Source organism: Paroedura picta, chromosome 6 (genome assembly GCF_049243985.1).
Source record: "Paroedura picta isolate Pp20150507F chromosome 6, Ppicta_v3.0, whole genome shotgun sequence".
In the NCBI taxonomy this organism is placed as follows: domain Eukaryota; kingdom Metazoa; phylum Chordata; class Lepidosauria; order Squamata; family Gekkonidae; genus Paroedura; species Paroedura picta.
In genome coordinates, this window is record NC_135374.1 from 2,490,693 (window position 1) to 2,507,300 (window position 16,608).

At 50.8% G+C, this 16,608-nt stretch overlaps 1 protein-coding gene across 1 annotated transcript in view; it reads left to right on the forward strand.

Moving 5' to 3' along the window:
- LOC143840543 (disintegrin and metalloproteinase domain-containing protein 9-like) overlaps window positions 1–16,608 on the forward strand; it is a 31,120-nt gene that overhangs the window by 9,539 nt on the left and 4,973 nt on the right. Inside the window, exons 8-18 of the mRNA XM_077344156.1 lie at window positions 64–135; window positions 1,077–1,249; window positions 2,427–2,511; window positions 4,116–4,273; window positions 5,905–6,070; window positions 9,229–9,285; window positions 11,787–11,855; window positions 13,138–13,227; window positions 13,960–14,152; window positions 15,505–15,610; window positions 16,142–16,325. Coding sequence (XP_077200271.1) covers window positions 64–135; window positions 1,077–1,249; window positions 2,427–2,511; window positions 4,116–4,273; window positions 5,905–6,070; window positions 9,229–9,285; window positions 11,787–11,855; window positions 13,138–13,227; window positions 13,960–14,152; window positions 15,505–15,610; window positions 16,142–16,325 — 1,353 coding nt within the window. The remainder of the gene's footprint in view (window positions 1–63; window positions 136–1,076; window positions 1,250–2,426; window positions 2,512–4,115; window positions 4,274–5,904; window positions 6,071–9,228; window positions 9,286–11,786; window positions 11,856–13,137; window positions 13,228–13,959; window positions 14,153–15,504; window positions 15,611–16,141; window positions 16,326–16,608) is intronic.

Here is a 16,608-nt window from a genome sequence, read left to right on the forward strand (position 1 = left end):
CTTTGAAAATATCTAGTGCATTTTCCGACATTTACGTTAAGCTGCATCCCTTCCTCATTTTAGTACCAGTGGGGGAACCGCAATGAAACTCGCGTGATCCTCCTGATGCTTCAGATTATCTCAGTGCTTCATAATGTGAGTATATTTCTGGAGACAAGCCCACCTCGTGGGGGTGTTGTGGAAGTTTCCCCAATCGCAGTCTAGCCCACCTGAGGGCAGGAGTCCTAGCCCTGATGCCTGATCCAAAACTGTCCCTTTTCCCCAGGGGAACTGATCTCGGCACTCTGAGGAGGAGCTGGAATTCCTCACAGCAATTTGTGCCTCCCACCTTTGAGTTGTCACTAAACTCTTCCTTTGCTTGAAAGGGGAGTAATCATAGCAACAATTAACAGGCATTCTCGCATGGAATTTTAATTCATGGCAATCAATTAATACAGAGTATGTATTTAATATTGAATTTTTGAGAGAGTGAGTGAGAGGGAGAATGAATGAATGAATGAATGAATGAATGAATGAATGAATGAATGAATGAATGAATGAATGAATGGATTCAAATGAGTCGCCGTGTTGGTCTGAAGTAGCACAATAAAATCAGAGTCCAGTGGCACCTTTAAGACCAACAAAGATTTATTCAAGGCATGAGCTTTCAAGTGCATAGTCTGATGAAGAGAGCTTGCACTCAAAAGCTCATACCTGGAATAAATCTTTGTTGGTCTTAAAGGTGCTGCTGGACTCTGATATGAATGAATGAATGAATGAATGAATGAATGAATGAATGAATGAATGAATGAATGAATGAATGAATGAATGAATGAATGAATGAATGAATGAATGAATAAAATCCCGGAGTACTTCCTGTGAGCTGGACTATCTAGGAACTAGTAGAATTGAGGTGCCATATGGGGGGAAATTATCTTTTTTGGGGGGGGGGTTGGATTCTGTCCTCTGTGTTGTAGCTATTGCGCATGAGCATTTATGTGTAAAGCAGTTGAGCTGCTCTAGGCTCAGGAGATCCTGCCATCTCAGGCCCCTGGGTGGTCTCCACCAGCTGAGGGCTTCTCGTGGCGTGTTTCCAGATCTACGAAGAGCTGGGTCTTCGGATCATCCTGACGGGCATGGAGATGTGGACAGAACGGGATTTTCCAGCCGTGAGCCAGAAGCGGCTGAGCAAGACGTTGGAACGGTTTTATAATTACGCCACTTTTGAGCTTCAGCGCCACGTCCATTTTGACCACGCCGCTATATTCACGTAAGAAGCTCCCTCTTCTTTCCCCACAGAGAGGGTGCAGCCTCTGTTTTCCTTGTGGCTTCCAGTTGGGAATTATTCCAAGCCAGTTTCCTGATGATTCCTATGGGGTGGGGGGAATGGTGTCCCAGTGGGGGAGGCCCACATGGAGCTGCGCATCAACCACACGCCTGGCGGAAGAGCTCCACCTTGCATGTGCTGCGGAACTGCACTCGTTCCGTGAGGGCTCTCCTGTTCACTGGGAGCTCCTTCCGCCATTCCCTGGGACTGCTGCACTTCTCTGGGGCTCAGAACCACAAGTCAGTTGGCCACAGCTGACGGGGGATGTATACAGACGGTCCCTCAGATATGTAGGTCCCAAACCACAAATGGGCTTGAAGGTTAACCTTGAACCAAACCCGGCTCTCTCCTGGCAGCCAGGGCAGCTGCTGGCCTTACATGGGCCCTCCATGATGTCCTTGTGAGGACCCACGCCTTTTGGGCCAGTTGGGATTTCTGGATTAGAGCCAAGGGCAGGCCCACAGAGAGCGAGTGACAATAATCCACTCTGGAGGTGACCATCGCGTGGGTCACAGGGGCTAGGTTCTCTGTGTCAGGATCTCCCCCCGGGTTCATCTGTTGCCTGCCCTGTGATGCTGGCCAACTACATGCTTCTGGCCCCTCAAGGTTATTCTGAATTCTTTGGTTTATAGCCTCTAGTTTCCCTTCGCTTGCCTCTTTTCCCTCCCCCTGCCCCCTCCATCTAGCTTTTTGGTTTCCCTTTGTAGTAGGTAGCTGCTGTGTTCCATCTGCCTTTGAAATGCCTTCCCAAGGGGAGGGGGGGACCGGGCTGGACCACTTCATATCTCTGACTCCAGCCTGCAGTCCCCAGTTCAGCCAATGGATGTGAGCGGAGGTCTTCTTCCCTGATTAAAGAAACTTTCTTAAACAGAAGTTTGGCTTATTGGGAACAGGGCACTCTGACACTCCGGAGCCAGATAGGGTGCTCTTAGCTCAGCTGTTCGTTGCCCTGTTCACTGTGGTTAAAATGTTTTAAGTGAAGCTAAATACATCAATGCATGGCCCACCTGTGCAGCATGGCACTATCAAGGCCCAACGGGATCCAGCAGCCAATATTTCCCACTTGTTGTTTCCCTAACTGCGGATCGTGCCGGCAATAATTCCTTTTCCTGTGTCGTAGGCTCATGGGTGAGGAAGGCTCCTCTGGAATGTCCTGGGGGGAACGCCTTTGCCTTTACAATCATGTCTCTGTCTCTGTCGTCAAAGTAAGTGCTTCCAGGCGCCTGGTGGGGCCACCCCAGTTCTTAATTTACATTTACTTGTAGGCTAATATTATGCCAGCAACGACATCTGCCGTCTTAGAGATTTTCTTTTTTTTTTTAGCCTTCCTATTGCTGGAGTGACCAACTCAGCATGCCTGTGCATTGGGGTGCTACATCATGCTGAGGGTGTGTAGGCATTGCCTCCTTGAATGGGATGCCTCTCTTCGTCTTCACCTGGGGGCTTCCCTCTGACACCAAACCTTTCCCACTTGATCCTCTCCCTCTCCACACATGGCCTTCCGTGGAGACACACCTCTCTCTCGGAGTCTCTCCTGGAGAGATAGCGGTCTCATACTCCCACGCACAGGATACCAGGCTAGCTGATCATTTGTGGCAAGGAAAGTACTCTTCTCGTTTGGTTTCTGTCTCATGTATTCCCTTTGTCCTCTGCCTCTCTGCACATGGCCTTCCGTGGAGACACACGTCTCTCCAGAACAGCAGTTAGACACCTTCAGGTTGGGTAGCCATGTTGGTCTGAAGCAGTAGAACAAAGTTTGTGTCCAGCAACACTCTTAACTTTATTGGTCTTAAAGTTGCCACCCGGACTCAGCCTCACCCACCCCACAGGGTGTCTGTTGTGGGGAGAGGAAAGGGAAGGCGACTGTAAGCCGCTTTGAGACTCCTGCGGGTAGGGAAAAGCGGCATATAAGAACCAACTCTTCTTCTTCTTCTGTAATCTCAGGGCTCTCTCAGCCTCCCTTCCCTCACACGGTGTCTGTTGTGGGGACAGGAAAGGGAAGGCGACTGGAAGCCGCTTTGAGACTCCTTCGGGTAGAGAAAAGTGGCATATAAGAACCAACTCTTCTTCTTCTTCAGTAATCTCAGGGCTCTCTCAGCCTCACCCACCTCACAGGGTGTCTGTTGTGGGGAGAGGAATGGGAAGGCAATTGGAAGCCACTTTGAGACTCCTTCAGTGAGAGAAAAGCGGCATCTAAGAACCAACTCTTCTTCTTCTTGTTTATGAGAACAGGGAGCTACCAAAATGCCACAATTTAAATTCCTCTTTTATATTCTGTTACCATTTCTCATCTCTGTCCCTTCCCAAAGGGCAGACCCTGGGATGGGCTCAAGCTCTCTTTCCTTATACGCCCAGAACTTGCAACTCTACACATCTTCTGTGCATGAAAATGAGCTCTGAGCAGGCCCAGGGGTGGTGATCCTGCTCTGCTAACAAGCCTAGCTCTACTTCTGCGCAGGTATCAGCATCTGTGTCCTTTACCTTCATCCCGGTGAACCGATTTTTGCTACGGTGGCCTTAGCTGCTAAGAGGGCACCAGAATCCCTGGATTTTATCTAGTCTGCTGCTTCTCCCACCCATCTTGTAACCGGGCAGAACATCTTCTGCCAGACTGCTGAGCAAGAATTTCAGCTCTGCCTCCCTCCAGGATCTATGTTGACCCCCCCCCCTTATATTAAATATTAGATATTTAATTTAATGTGAAAATCAAATGAACAAAACCCAGTTGGCGCACAGCATGTATTCTGAGGAGTGGTGCGTCACAGTGTTCTGAGGGTAACCCCTTTCTGGGCTTTCTTCCTGGGCACAGACTTGGCCCTCCGCCACCCTCAGCGGAGTCTCTGCTGCACATGAGCTGGGCCACTCCCTGGGCTTCCTCCACGATGATGGTCCAGGAAGTGAACCGGCAGGCTGTGACTGCAGCTGCACCTCAAAGCCGGGACGATGCATCATGTACTCGGGCGTGGTGTAAGTAGCACTTCATCTTATCTTCCGCTGCTGCCGCCTCTTCTTCTGCTTATTCCGCTGCTGCTTCTTCAATATTGTTCTTGTTGTTGTTATAATTTGATTTATAGCCCGCCGCTCCCAGCCGAGCTGGCTCATGGTGGATTACAGATTTAAAAAACCACAATTAAAAAAACCCAGTGAAATACTGGAGACGAAGAAGAATCTTCTTCTTCCTCTGCTGCTGCTCCTGCTGCTTCCTCAAGGATGAATCAAAAATCAAAATCAAATCGAAAGAAATATATAAAGATCTTTTTCCGAATGTATTGGACATTTTTCTTGATTTACAATCTATCGGCAACCAGAATGGGGTCCCAGTTTTCTTGTCCCGCTTTCTGTATATTCGTCAGTGATTGCCAAACAAATATCTGAGTTGAATGTCTCAATTATAATGCATCACTTAGGAGAAGCTCAAAAGTAATTTAAGCCACATATGTGAGAGGAAACAGCCCCGTGACAACAGGGCTTTAACCGTCCTAAGTGATACCTTTTATTGTTTTAAATCAGGGGTAGTCAAACTGCGGCCCTCCAGATGTCCATGGACTACAATTCCCAGGAGCCCCCTGCCAGCATTCGCTGGCAGGGGGCTCCTGGGAATTGTAGTCCATGGACATCTGGAGGGCCGCAGTTTGACTACCCCTGTTTTAAATTCCCTAAGACTAATATCCTCTCTTGGGGAGAAGAGGGATCTAGCTGGCAACACCCAGGTGCTAACACCAACCCTGGGAGGGAGGGCATAATCTTCCAGTGATCTTCCTCACTGCCCCGGCCTCAACCAAAGACCTTGCGGAAGAGCTCCGTTTTTCAGGCCCTGTGGAAAGTGGAAAGCTCTTGCAGGGCCCGCAGCTCTTCAGGGAGCTCATTCCACCAGGTCGGGACGAGGACCAAAAAGGCCCTGGCCCTGGTCGAGGCTAGGCGTGCCTCTCTCAGGCCGGGAATCATCAACGTCAGTGCCCGCAGAGCATCAAGCCCTGCAGGGGACAGTGTATCCCAATGAGAGCCCTGTCCTCTCCAGACTGCACCTGCAAGCCTCCAGGGGTCTCCCGAACTGGAGCTGGCAACTTGGATTATCAGGTGCTCTCTGGCCACTGGCGGGCAATGGAAGGGGGGTCCGGTTGCCAGCTCCAGGTTGGGAAAGCCCTGGGGGTTTGCAGGAGGAGCCTGGAGAGGACAGAGGTCCCTGTGGGGGAACAATGCTCTGAAGTCCATCCTCCCAAGCATCCCTTTCCACTACGGGAAGTGATCTCTGTAATCCAGAGAGGAGTTGTAATTCTGGGGGATCCCGAGGCTTCACCTGGAGGCTGCCATCCCTACTAGCAGCCTGAGCCCATGGCTGGAGGGGACCTGGCAATCCTCCGTCCTTTTCTCAAAGTGGTTTCCAAACTGCCAAGCCAAAAATGCCTTTAAAACCAACAACACTTCCCTTACACCCTGGAAGCTCGCTGGGCAACCTTAGACCCATCGCTCTTTCTTGGCCCAAAGAGATAAAATAGAGGAGAAAAAGAACAACACGAACTCAGCATCCCGATGAGACAGAAAAGCCGGGCATAAATGAAGCAAATAATGGTTTTCAAAATAAAATTATTACGTTGCAGGGAGTGTCACCGGCTGAGCAACTGCAGCCAAAAGGCCTATGCTGAGCTGTTGCAAAAGCCGGGAAAAGGCTGCCTAGAGAACGTCCCCAAGGAACTGGCTGCAAAGAACGAGTGCGGGAACAGCATCGTGGAAGGAGACGAAGAGTGCGACTGTGGACTCGTGCAGGTTAGAGAAGATGCTGGGGAGAAACGGTCATTGTGTGTCTAGCAATAGAATAAAAGAACCAAAGTATCCTAGAAGGGGAAGGAGCCATGCAGGCCAGCTGGTCCACTGCTGAACTAGACTCCTAGAATCCCAGAGTGGGAAGGGGCCATGCAGGCCATCTAGTCCCACCCCCTGCTCAGTGCAGGATCAGCCTCCAGCATCCAGGAGAAGGATCTGTCCAGCCGCTGCTTGAAGACGGCCAGTGAGGGGGAGCTCCCCACCTCCTTAGGCAGCCCCTTCCACGGCTGAACTAGACTCCTAGAATCCCAGAGTGGGAAGGGGCCATGCAGGCCATCTAGTCCCACCCCCTGCTCAGGGCAGGATCAGCCTCCAGCATCCAGGAGAAGGATCTGTCCAGCCGCTGCTTGAAGACGGCCAGTGAGGGGGAGCTCCCCACCTCCTTAGGCAGCCCCTTCCACTGCTGAACTAGACTCCTAGAATCCTAGAGTGAGAAGGGCCATGCAGGCCATCTAGTCCCACCCCCTGCTCAGGGCAGGATCAGCCTCCAGCATCCAGGAGAAGGATCTGTCCAGCCACTGCTTGAAGACAGCCAGTGAGGGTGGGCTCCCTACCTCCTGAGGCAGCCCCTTCCACGGCTGAACTAGACTCCTAGAATCCCAGAGTGGGAAGGGGCCATGCAGGCCATCCAGTCCCACCCCCTGCTCAACGCAGGATCAGCCTCCAGCATCCAGGAGAAGGATCTGTCCAGCCGCTGCTTGAAGACAGCCAGTGAGGGTGGGCTCCCCACCTCCTTAGGCAGCCCATCCCACTGCTGAACTAGACTCCTAGAATCCTAGAGTGGGAAGGGGCCATGCAGGCCATCTAGTCCACCCCCTGCTCAACGCAGGATCAGCCTCCAGCATCCAGGAGAAGGATCTGTCCAGCCGCTGCTTGAAGACAGCCAGTGAGGGGGAGCTCCCCCACCGCAGGATCAGCCTCCAGCATCCAGGAGAAGGATCTGTCCAGCCGCTGCTTGAAGACGGCCAGTGAGGGGGAGCTCCCCACCTCCTTAGGCAGCCCATCCCACGGCTGAACTAGACTCCTAGAATCCTAGAGTGGGAAGGGGCCATGCAGGCCATCTAGTCCCACCCCCTGCTCAGTGCAGGATCAGCCTCCAGCATCCAGGAGAAGGATCTGTCCAGCCGCTGCTTGAAGACGGCCAGTGAGGGGGAGCTCCCCACCTCCTTAGGCAGCCCCTTCCCCTGCTGAACTAGACTCCTAGGATCCTAGAGTGGGAAGGGGCCATGCAGGCCATCTAGTCCCACCCCCTGCTCAGTGCAGGATCAGCCTCCAGCATCCAGGAGAAGGATCTGTCCAGCCGCTGCTTGAAGACGGCCAGTGAGGGGGAGCTCCCCACCTCCTGAGGCAGCCCCTTCCACTGCTAAAGTGGACTCCTAGAATCCTAGAGTGGGAAGGGGCCATAGAGGCCATCTAGTCCACCCCCTGCTCAGTGCAGGATCAGCCTAGAGCATCCAGGAGAAGGATCTGTCCAGCCGCTGCTTGAAGATGGCCAGTGAGGGGGAGCTCCCCACCTCCTGAGGCAGCCCATCCCACTGCTGAACTAGACTCCTAGAATCCTAGAGTGGGAAGGGGCCATGCAAGCCATCTAGTCCACCCCCTGCTCAGTGCAGGATCAGCCTAGAGCATCCAGGAGAAGGATCTGTCCAGCCGCTGCTTGAAGATGGCCAGTGAGGGGGAGCTCCCCACCTCCTTAGGCAGCCCCTTCCACTGCTGAACTAGACTCCTAGAATCCTAGAGTGGGAAGGGGCCATGCAGGCCATCTAGTTCACCCCCTGCTCAGTGCAAGATCAGCCTCAAGCATCCAGGAGAAGGATCTGTCCAGCCGCTGCTTGAAGACGGCCAGTGAGGGGGAGCTCCCCACCTCCTGAGGCAGCCCATCCCACTGCTGAACTAGACTCCTAGAATCCTAGAGTGGGAAGGGGCCATGCAAGCCATCTAGTCCACCCCCTGCTCAGTGCAGGATCAGCCTAGAGCATCCAGGATAAGGATCTGTCCAGCCGCTGCTTGAAGATAGCCAGTGAGGGGGAGCTCCCCACCTCCTTAGGCAGCCCCTTCCACTGCTGAACTAGACTCCTAGAATCCTAGAGTGGGAAGGGGCCATAGAGGCCATCTAGTCCACCCCCTGCTCAGTGCAGGATCAGCCTAGAGCATCCAGGAGAAGGATCTGTCCAGCCGCTGCTTGAAGATGGCCAGTGAGGGGGAGCTCCCCACCTCCTGAGGCAGCCCATCCCACTGCTGAACTAGACTCCTAGAATCCTAGAGTGGGAAGGGGCCATGCAAGCCATCTAGTCCACCCCCTGCTCAGTGCAGGATCAGCCTAGAGCATCCAGGAGAAGGATCTGTCCAGCCGCTGCTTGAAGATGGCCAGTGAGGGGGAGCTCCCCACCTCCTTAGGCAGCCCCTTCCACTGCTGAACTAGACTCCTAGAATCCTAGAGTGGGAAGGGGCCATGCAGGCCATCTAGTTCACCCCCTGCTCAGTGCAAGATCAGCCTCAAGCATCCAGGAGAAGGATCTGTCCAGCCGCTGCTTGAAGACGGCCAGTGAGGGGGAGCTCCCCACCTCCTGAGGCAGCCCCTTCCACTGCTGAACTAGACTCCTAGAATCCCAGAGTGGGAAGGGGCCATAGAGGCCATCTAGTCCCACCCCCTGCTCAGTGCAGGATCAGCCTAGAGCATCCAGGAGAAGGATCCATCCAGGTCGCTGCTTAAGGGTGGCCAGTGATGTCCCACCTTCTGCATTGCAAGGCAGGTGAAGCTGAGAGAGCCCAGACAGAACTGCTCTTTAAGAACAGCACTATCAGGGCTATGATGAGCTTAAGGTCACCCAGCTGGCTGCATGTGGAGGAGGAGTGAGGAATCAAACCCAGCTTGCCAGATTAGAAGCTGCCACTCTTAACCACGACATCTCGCTGGCTGTAAAGAGGAGGCAGCCTGAAGGCTGAATAAACATGATTGGTTTTAATTATGATTTTAGGAGTTTTAAAATCTATTTTTTAAATTTTTGTAAGCTGCCCTGAGTTAAGTGCTGGAGTATAAATGGAAAAATAAACCGAATAAGAATAACGGCCTGGTCTGTGTGTCTCTTTTTCTTCTGTAGGAACTTGAAGGAGAATCCCCGTGGACATCGCCCAGTTCTGACATTCTACCTGAGCTAGTAAGTTGACGAAAACTATGATCCGCCTTGCTGGATCAGGCCGAGGTTGATCTGCTCAGCCCTTCCCACACGCACACAAGCTAGCCGCTAGGCACTTCTGCAGCCTGAACACGGACTCATTCCCTGCATAGCAGTCCTTCAAGACACACAGCCCCTGAACATGGAGGCTTTATTTTGCCTTTGGGACTAGCTGCCCCTGAATTCTTCTGCCGCCATGGTGGGGCAGCTGGACTTCAACGGAGGAGACCGACCTTCCAGCCTTCACTTGGCCGTGTAGTTCAGTGGGTAACTTTGTTATGCCAGAGATGGGACTTTTTGTTGGCCTTCTCATCCATTACATTGGGCTTTTATGCATTCTTTCCACCCTTGTATGTGCACACTCAAAGAGAGAGAGAGAGAGAGAGAGAGAGAGCACACCTGTTGAGCGTGCAAGGAGAGTTCTCCCTGTAGGATCATCTCCTTCGCAGGCTTGTCCCCTCCTCCAGCAATCCAAGTTTAGCGATGAAGTCATATATTGCTCAACTCATCTTGCATTTTTTTAAAAGCACTAAAGGAGGGGGAAGGGTTGTGGAAGGTGCAGATTGGGAGGAAGGACCGCAAGGTGGGTGGCAATGAAGTGGCCGTCTTGGGGCCAAAAAGGGTCAAGAGAGGGGAATTCCCATTCTATTGATTTACTGAAGGCCACAGCTGGTTCCTCTGGGCTTTCCAGGCTGTGTGGTGATGGCCTGGTTGTTTTATTCCCTGATGTTTCACTCATAATTGCAGCTGGCTTCTTCAGATGTAAGACATGGCAAGATCTGAATCTCTCTGGGCCAAAGTGTGGAGTGCGTGAAACAGTTTTGTTATTAATTTTATTAATCCCCCCTTGGAGACTCCCAGATAAAATGGGAATGTGATGTTTTATACGCACCCCCAAATACTTTTAATTTTTTTTGCACATGTCAGATTTTTTTAATCTTATGCACATCGGATTTAGTTATAAAATTTAAATCGTTAATCTTATTGCTTTGCTGTACTTCCCTATCATATGGTGAAATGTCTGTATTTTATCTTATATCTTGAAATATTTTGCATTTGTATTTGGTAACTAATTTTATCTGGCCAAAGTGCTGTACTGAATGAATTGAATTGAGCGCACACACACACACACACACACACACCAAGGAGTAAATAAAATGCCTCACAGCTGTTTCACACACTCTACATTTTGGCACGGAGAAATTCTGACCTTGCTGTATGGTACCTCTGAAGATGCCAGCCAGAGACTAGCAATGCATCAGGGGCTAATACTTCCAGAATGTGACCACATGGCCACAATAGCCAACTTTTGAATTATGTTCCACTTGGGAGTGAAGCAAAGGGAAAATCTGCCCAAAACCTCTCTCAGGAAACCCAGGCCAATAGGGACTGAAATGTGAACTGAGTGCTGAAGGGGGGGGGGGGGGGGAGATCAATGTAGACCAAGAATGAAAACTTGACGGACCTGTTGCCAGTTAGGACTGCCAACAAGTTTGTTTGTTTGTTTGTTTATTTTTCACATTTATATACTGCCCTCCCCGAAGGCTCAGGGTGGTTTACATAGAACTGAGAACTATACTAGAAACCATACATATGAATAACTATCACATTAATATTATTATCACTGATAATAACAGGGTAACACTATAACATTAAACAATGATACAAACAGGTCCAGAAGTCTTGATGGATTTCCCGGGGGGGGGGGGCGCAGGGGCCCTGCAGATGTTGTTGATTGTGCCTCAGCCAAATGCATGGCGGAAGAGCTCCTTTTTGCTGGCCCTGTGGAACTGTTTAAGCTCCGTCAGGGCCCAGATCTCCTCCAGGAGTTCATTCCACCAGGTGGGGGCCAGGACAGAGAAGGCTCTGGCCCTAGTTGAGGCCAAATAAAACCAGATCAGCCCCATGTTTATAAATTTCTAGAAATTACTGGAGACTGAATGTGTATCTCCTGGTTTACTGCTTCATTAAGAACCCAGCGATGACCTGGTACACAGTAGGAGTCCATCGACTACCTGCGGCGAAGTGCTCGTCTTTATAGCCCTCATTTCACTGCCTGAAGGAGTCTCAGAGTGACTGACAATCCCCTTCCCTTCCTCTCCCCACAACAGCCACCCTGTGAGGTAGGTGGGGCTGAGAGAGCTCTGACAGAATTGCTCTGTGACTTAAGTACTATCAGGGCTGGGACAAGTCCAAGATCACTCAGCTGGCTGCATATGGAGGGATGAGGAAGAAAACCTGGCTTGCTAGATTAAAGGCCACCACCACTCTTAACCACCACACCATGCTGGCTCTTAACTACTATACCACATAAACGTTGGCGCATTCCCCCAAAGGTCTGATCAAAATCAGGGCAGGCCTCCTAAATTTTTTTTTAATACACAGATCGCTTGTGTAGAACAAAGCATTAAGAAGTTCAGTGGTCCTTATTGAAAGGTGACTGTCGGAAGGATAGGCAATTCCCTGATTTTGTCTTTGAGCAGGGCCCTGCAGGTCTGGTGAGCAAGAAGGCCTGGGAGGACAGCAGCAACACAGAGTTCAGAAGACTAAATGCAAGTACTGGTTACTGAGTGCCTTAAGATCGCCAAGTGCATGCATGAGCAAGCAAATCCTTATCCATTGTTCCTCTTCTTAATATTTGTGAAGCAGCCCGGGGGGTGGAACGTGTCCAGGGTGTCCGAGTTGGAATAGGGCCAATCTGGCTGCACCCTGATTGGCTCTGCCCCTACAGCTCCCGCCCTCCTGCCGTGGATGCGAGCCACTTTGCTCTCGGACGCTTGAGAGAGAGACACAGAGAGCCCTGCCAAATGGAAAAGGACCACTGATTACCTTCTATGGCTCCTGCTGAGACAGAGAGAGATGCGCCTGCCAGTGTCCCCTGGGTCCTAGTGCCCATTTCATTCATGGTTGCAATGGGCTTTCTTGTCTAAATGAATTGCAAATAAAACAGTTCCTGCCTTATTGGAATGGAAGGCAGCTTACCATGTAAATATTTACTGAGTTATGGCATTGTTATACCGCCCTCCCTTCATAGGTTCAGGGTGGTTTACAACAATCCCAACCCTAAAAACAGGTGGTTCCAGTTATTAAAATTCTTTAAAGTTTTCTTATTGCTGAATTCAAATTAAACGTTTAAATTAAGTTTTAATTATTATTATTACTGAATTTCCTCCAGGGCAGACTGGCCAGGGATTCCTGTTTGGGGAGGGGCATCATATGGGCATGGAATTGGGGTCCCTAAGGGTGGGTGGGTAGTTGTGAGTTTCCTGTATTCTGCAAGGGGTTGGACTAGATGACCCTGGAGGCCCCTTCCAACTCTATGATCCTATGATTCTACCGTTTTAAAAGTCTGCTGCTGGCATAATTCATATTTGCTTGGAGCTTAACCCTTCCTTGGAGTAAGGGGGAGGAGTAAAGTGCTTCAGGCATCTGGCTTTCAGCCTTTATTTCTCGGGATGTAGCTGGGTCTGTGTCTTCAGAATACTGTGGGTCTCAGCAATAAATAATCAACAATAAAATGAATGAAAAGCATAAAACCCACTAGCTGCTCTTAGACTCGGAGCTGCTGTTGAGGGATAACAAATACAAACAGCACAGTGGTTCCAGCTGGCAGCTGGCATCTTTCAAGTGAGCGTCCGAACGAGCTCCGGGGTGTGCACCCTTTTTCGCAAGCTTCTTCATTGGCACTGTGTCAATTTCTTACCTTTTCCTCCACCACCAAGTAATGCGGATGAATGATGCTGTGGTGAGCTTGATACTAATTAGACCCCAAAGAACAAAGGTGAAAGGCTGTTTGAATAATTAAACGCCAAATCCCGTGGCCTTCCTTAGCAGGAGTGTCGAAGGAACGGCTGCTGCTTGGCAGATTGTAAACTGAAGCCTGACACGGATTGCCTTTCCGGGCCCTGCTGTAAGGAGTGCAAGGTAAGCAAAATGCTGGCTCCCACGAATCCACCTGGGTTTGCACAGTTGGAAACCTCGCAGTCGCTCTCTGCCCTTTTCCAAGCAAACTCCTAACTGAGCTATTTGAAACGTGTCCTTCTGTTCACACCGAGATGTAACTTTCTACTGCCTAAGCTCCTGCTTCATCTCGGATCCAGCCCTTTTTTTAGGCGCTGAAGTAACGTTTTCCATAAGCAGAACGATCTTTCCTTTCTGGTATGTCACTGCAGTGTAGGCCAGGCAGAGGGTCTGCCCCTGATTATTGCCATTCCCCAGAGGGCACCTTGCCGGTATTTCCCGCCCCAAGAGAATGGGAAAATTATAGTTCAGGATCTCTTGCCAGCTATGAAGCCAGGTTAGATTCCCCGCTCCTCCACATGCAGCCAGCTGGCTGACCTTGAACTAGTCATAGCCCAGTTAGAGCTGTTCTCACAGAGCAGTCCTGTCAGAGCTCTCTCAGCCCCACCTCCCACACAGAGTGCCTTTTATGCGGAGAGGAAGGGAAGGCGATTGTAAGCCTCTTTGAGACTCCTTCGGGTAGTGAAAAGCGGGATATAAAAACCAACTCTTCTTTTTCTTCTAAGCCACTTTGGGTAACAAAAAGTGAGGTACACAGAACCCAGCTCTCTTCTTCTGCCCGTCCTCTCCCTGATTTGCCTTTTAATATGCAGTTGACAGTTCTTACTGAGGCCCTTGAATTGTCTCCCTGGACAGTGGGCGGAGGAAGGGACGCTCTGCAGAAAAGCGACTACTGACTGCGATCTCCCGGAATACTGCACGGGGGCGTCTCCCGACTGCCCGCCAGATGTGCACAAGCAAGACGGGGAACCCTGCGGCACTGGAGACGCTTGTTTCGTGGGGAAATGCAGCGACCTCTCCCGGCATTGCAGGGCTATCTTTGGCAAAGGCAAGGCTAACTTTATTTATGGCTTGGCCTCATCCTACACCTATTGGCCAGTCCCTAGATGTACCTCTTGAGATCACTGAATTGGGTGCCTTAACAGAAGAGAAGCCCTGTGGGTCAGGCCAGTGGCCCATCCAGTCCAAAACTCCGTGGCACACAGTGGCCAAAACCCAGGGGCTATCAGGAGGTCTACCTGCAGGGCCAGAAGCCCTCCCACTGTGCCCCCCCAAGCACCAAAAGCTGTCCATTGTGCCCCCCTAAGCATCAAGAAGACAAAATACCAGTGCCCCAGGGAGAGGCCTCCAGCTAGACCTTGTAGGTAATCACCCTTGAAGGTGTTTCTCCAGTCCCCTCTTGAACCTGTCCAGACCTGCAGCTGTGAGGCTCTGTTGATGACTCAATAAGCAGACTTCATTTGTGGAAAATCTCTTTATTGAAAGAATAGCTAACTGATCATGGTTGGGCCTTTGCTAAGACTGAACATCCTAATGAAACTATCTCTTATCTACCCTTTACCCATAGCACCTCCCAAGGCAAAATTGTTTGGATGCAAACACACCTTGTTGACTAATGTTGAGTCTTTGCCCAGCAATTCCACCGGTGCCCAAGGTCCCAGGGAGACCTTCCCCTGGCACAGCACAGCAGGGAGGCTGGAAACAGAGGCCCTAGACTAGCAAGAATCCCACCTACCCTGGACAATAAGAAAAGATCAAAACGGAAGTGACATGCTAAAGGTCAGAAGACCACAGGAGTCCCAACGAGATGCATACAAGATAACTGGCACATGAATTTGACAGCAGCCACCACCAATTCCTGCAGCAGTGAATTTCACAGAGTGCAGAAGAATTCCCTTTTGCCTGATCTAAGCCTCCTGCACCTTTATTTCATGCAGTGCTCACAAGCTCTTGTCTTGTGTGAGAGAGAGAAATGCCCCTCTTTCTCTGCCTTCTATCCCATGCACAATTCTGCAAGCCTCTCTCACGCCACCCGTCAGTAGTTGTTTCTCCAAGCTAATGAGCCCTCGCCCCTTTCATCTTCCTTCTATGAGGCAATGCCAGATTAGTACAGCTCTCTTTGTCAAGAGGCCATTCGTCCGAGCGTCCTGGGAGAAGCAGGAACTAGCAAACGAGGAAAATGAGAATGCTGATTAGCCCTGGATCAAAAGGACGGGAGACCCCCTTCCTGAAAGTCGGCCGCCACTGGTTGGATCGCTTTCCTTGAAGTAAAATCATTAGCATTTTACTACTTACTGGCCAGGCCTGCTTTCCTTTTCCTTAAATCTCCACCCCCTTGTTTTTTCCTTGTTGGTTGCCCCCTTCCTTGGTCCCTTCCCTCCTCCCCCTCCAATCTTACAGGTGCCAAAAGGGCTCCGTGGAGCTGCTTCAAGAAAGTGAACACTCAAGGGGACCGGACTGGCAACTGCGGAAAGGGATCGCCGGGGTTCAAGATGTGTGAAGCAGAGTAGGTTGTGTCCGAGAGTCCTGTTCTGGGGCAAGAAATAGGTCAGGAAACAGCAAAGCGGGGGGGGGGGGTGACCCAACCTGGGAGTCAAGACAGGCTGAGCAGCTAAAGTATAGAACAAAATATCTATTTATTTATATTGAGCCAGTTTGGTGTAGTGGTTAGGAGTGCGGACTTCTAATCTGGCGAGCCGGGTTTGATTCCCCGCTCCCCCACATGCAACCAGCTGGGTGACCTTGGGCTCGCCACGGCACTGATAAAACTGTTCTGACCGGGCAGTGATATCAGGGCTCTCTCAGCCTCACCCACCTCACAGGGTGTCTGTTGTGGGGAGAGGAATGGGAAGGCGACTGTAAGCCGCTTTGAGCCTCCTTCGGGTAGGGAAAAGCGGCATATAAGAACCAACTCTTCTTCTTCTTCTTCTATTGTAGAATGTAGATTAAAAACCAAGAGGTGGTGGGTGTATCATCGCCTCCATTAAGATGATTGAGGAGCCATGCACGCTGGTCTTGTCTTGATCTGTTCTTTCAGACATGTGCTTTGTGGGAGGGTCCAGTGCACAAATATCAAAAGGATCCCGGTGCTCCCCACCAGGCAAGGCATCCTGCAGACTCCAGTCGGCAACATCTGGTGCTGGGGGGTCGAATTTCATGAAGGGCTGGAGGCATTCGATATCGGAGTAACTCCAGATGGATCCACGTGTGGTGCAGGGAAGGTAACTTGAGAAGGAAGTTTTGATTCAACTCTTCAGTAAGAATTTTCCAGTCTGGACCTGGGTCTTATCTGCACTGTGCTTTTAAAGCTCATTGGGTTTGGTAAAAAATAAAGCAACCTGCCCCTGACCCCAATCTCCGCTCTGATGCCTACTGGCGTTTTCACGCTAATCTGCTCTGTTCAGGATCAACTCTGGAGTCACACTATTTATTCCCTGGCATATCCAGGAGTGGATTATCTCTGCTTCATCAGAGAAATGCGAGCCATGGCACTCTCTTCCAGGT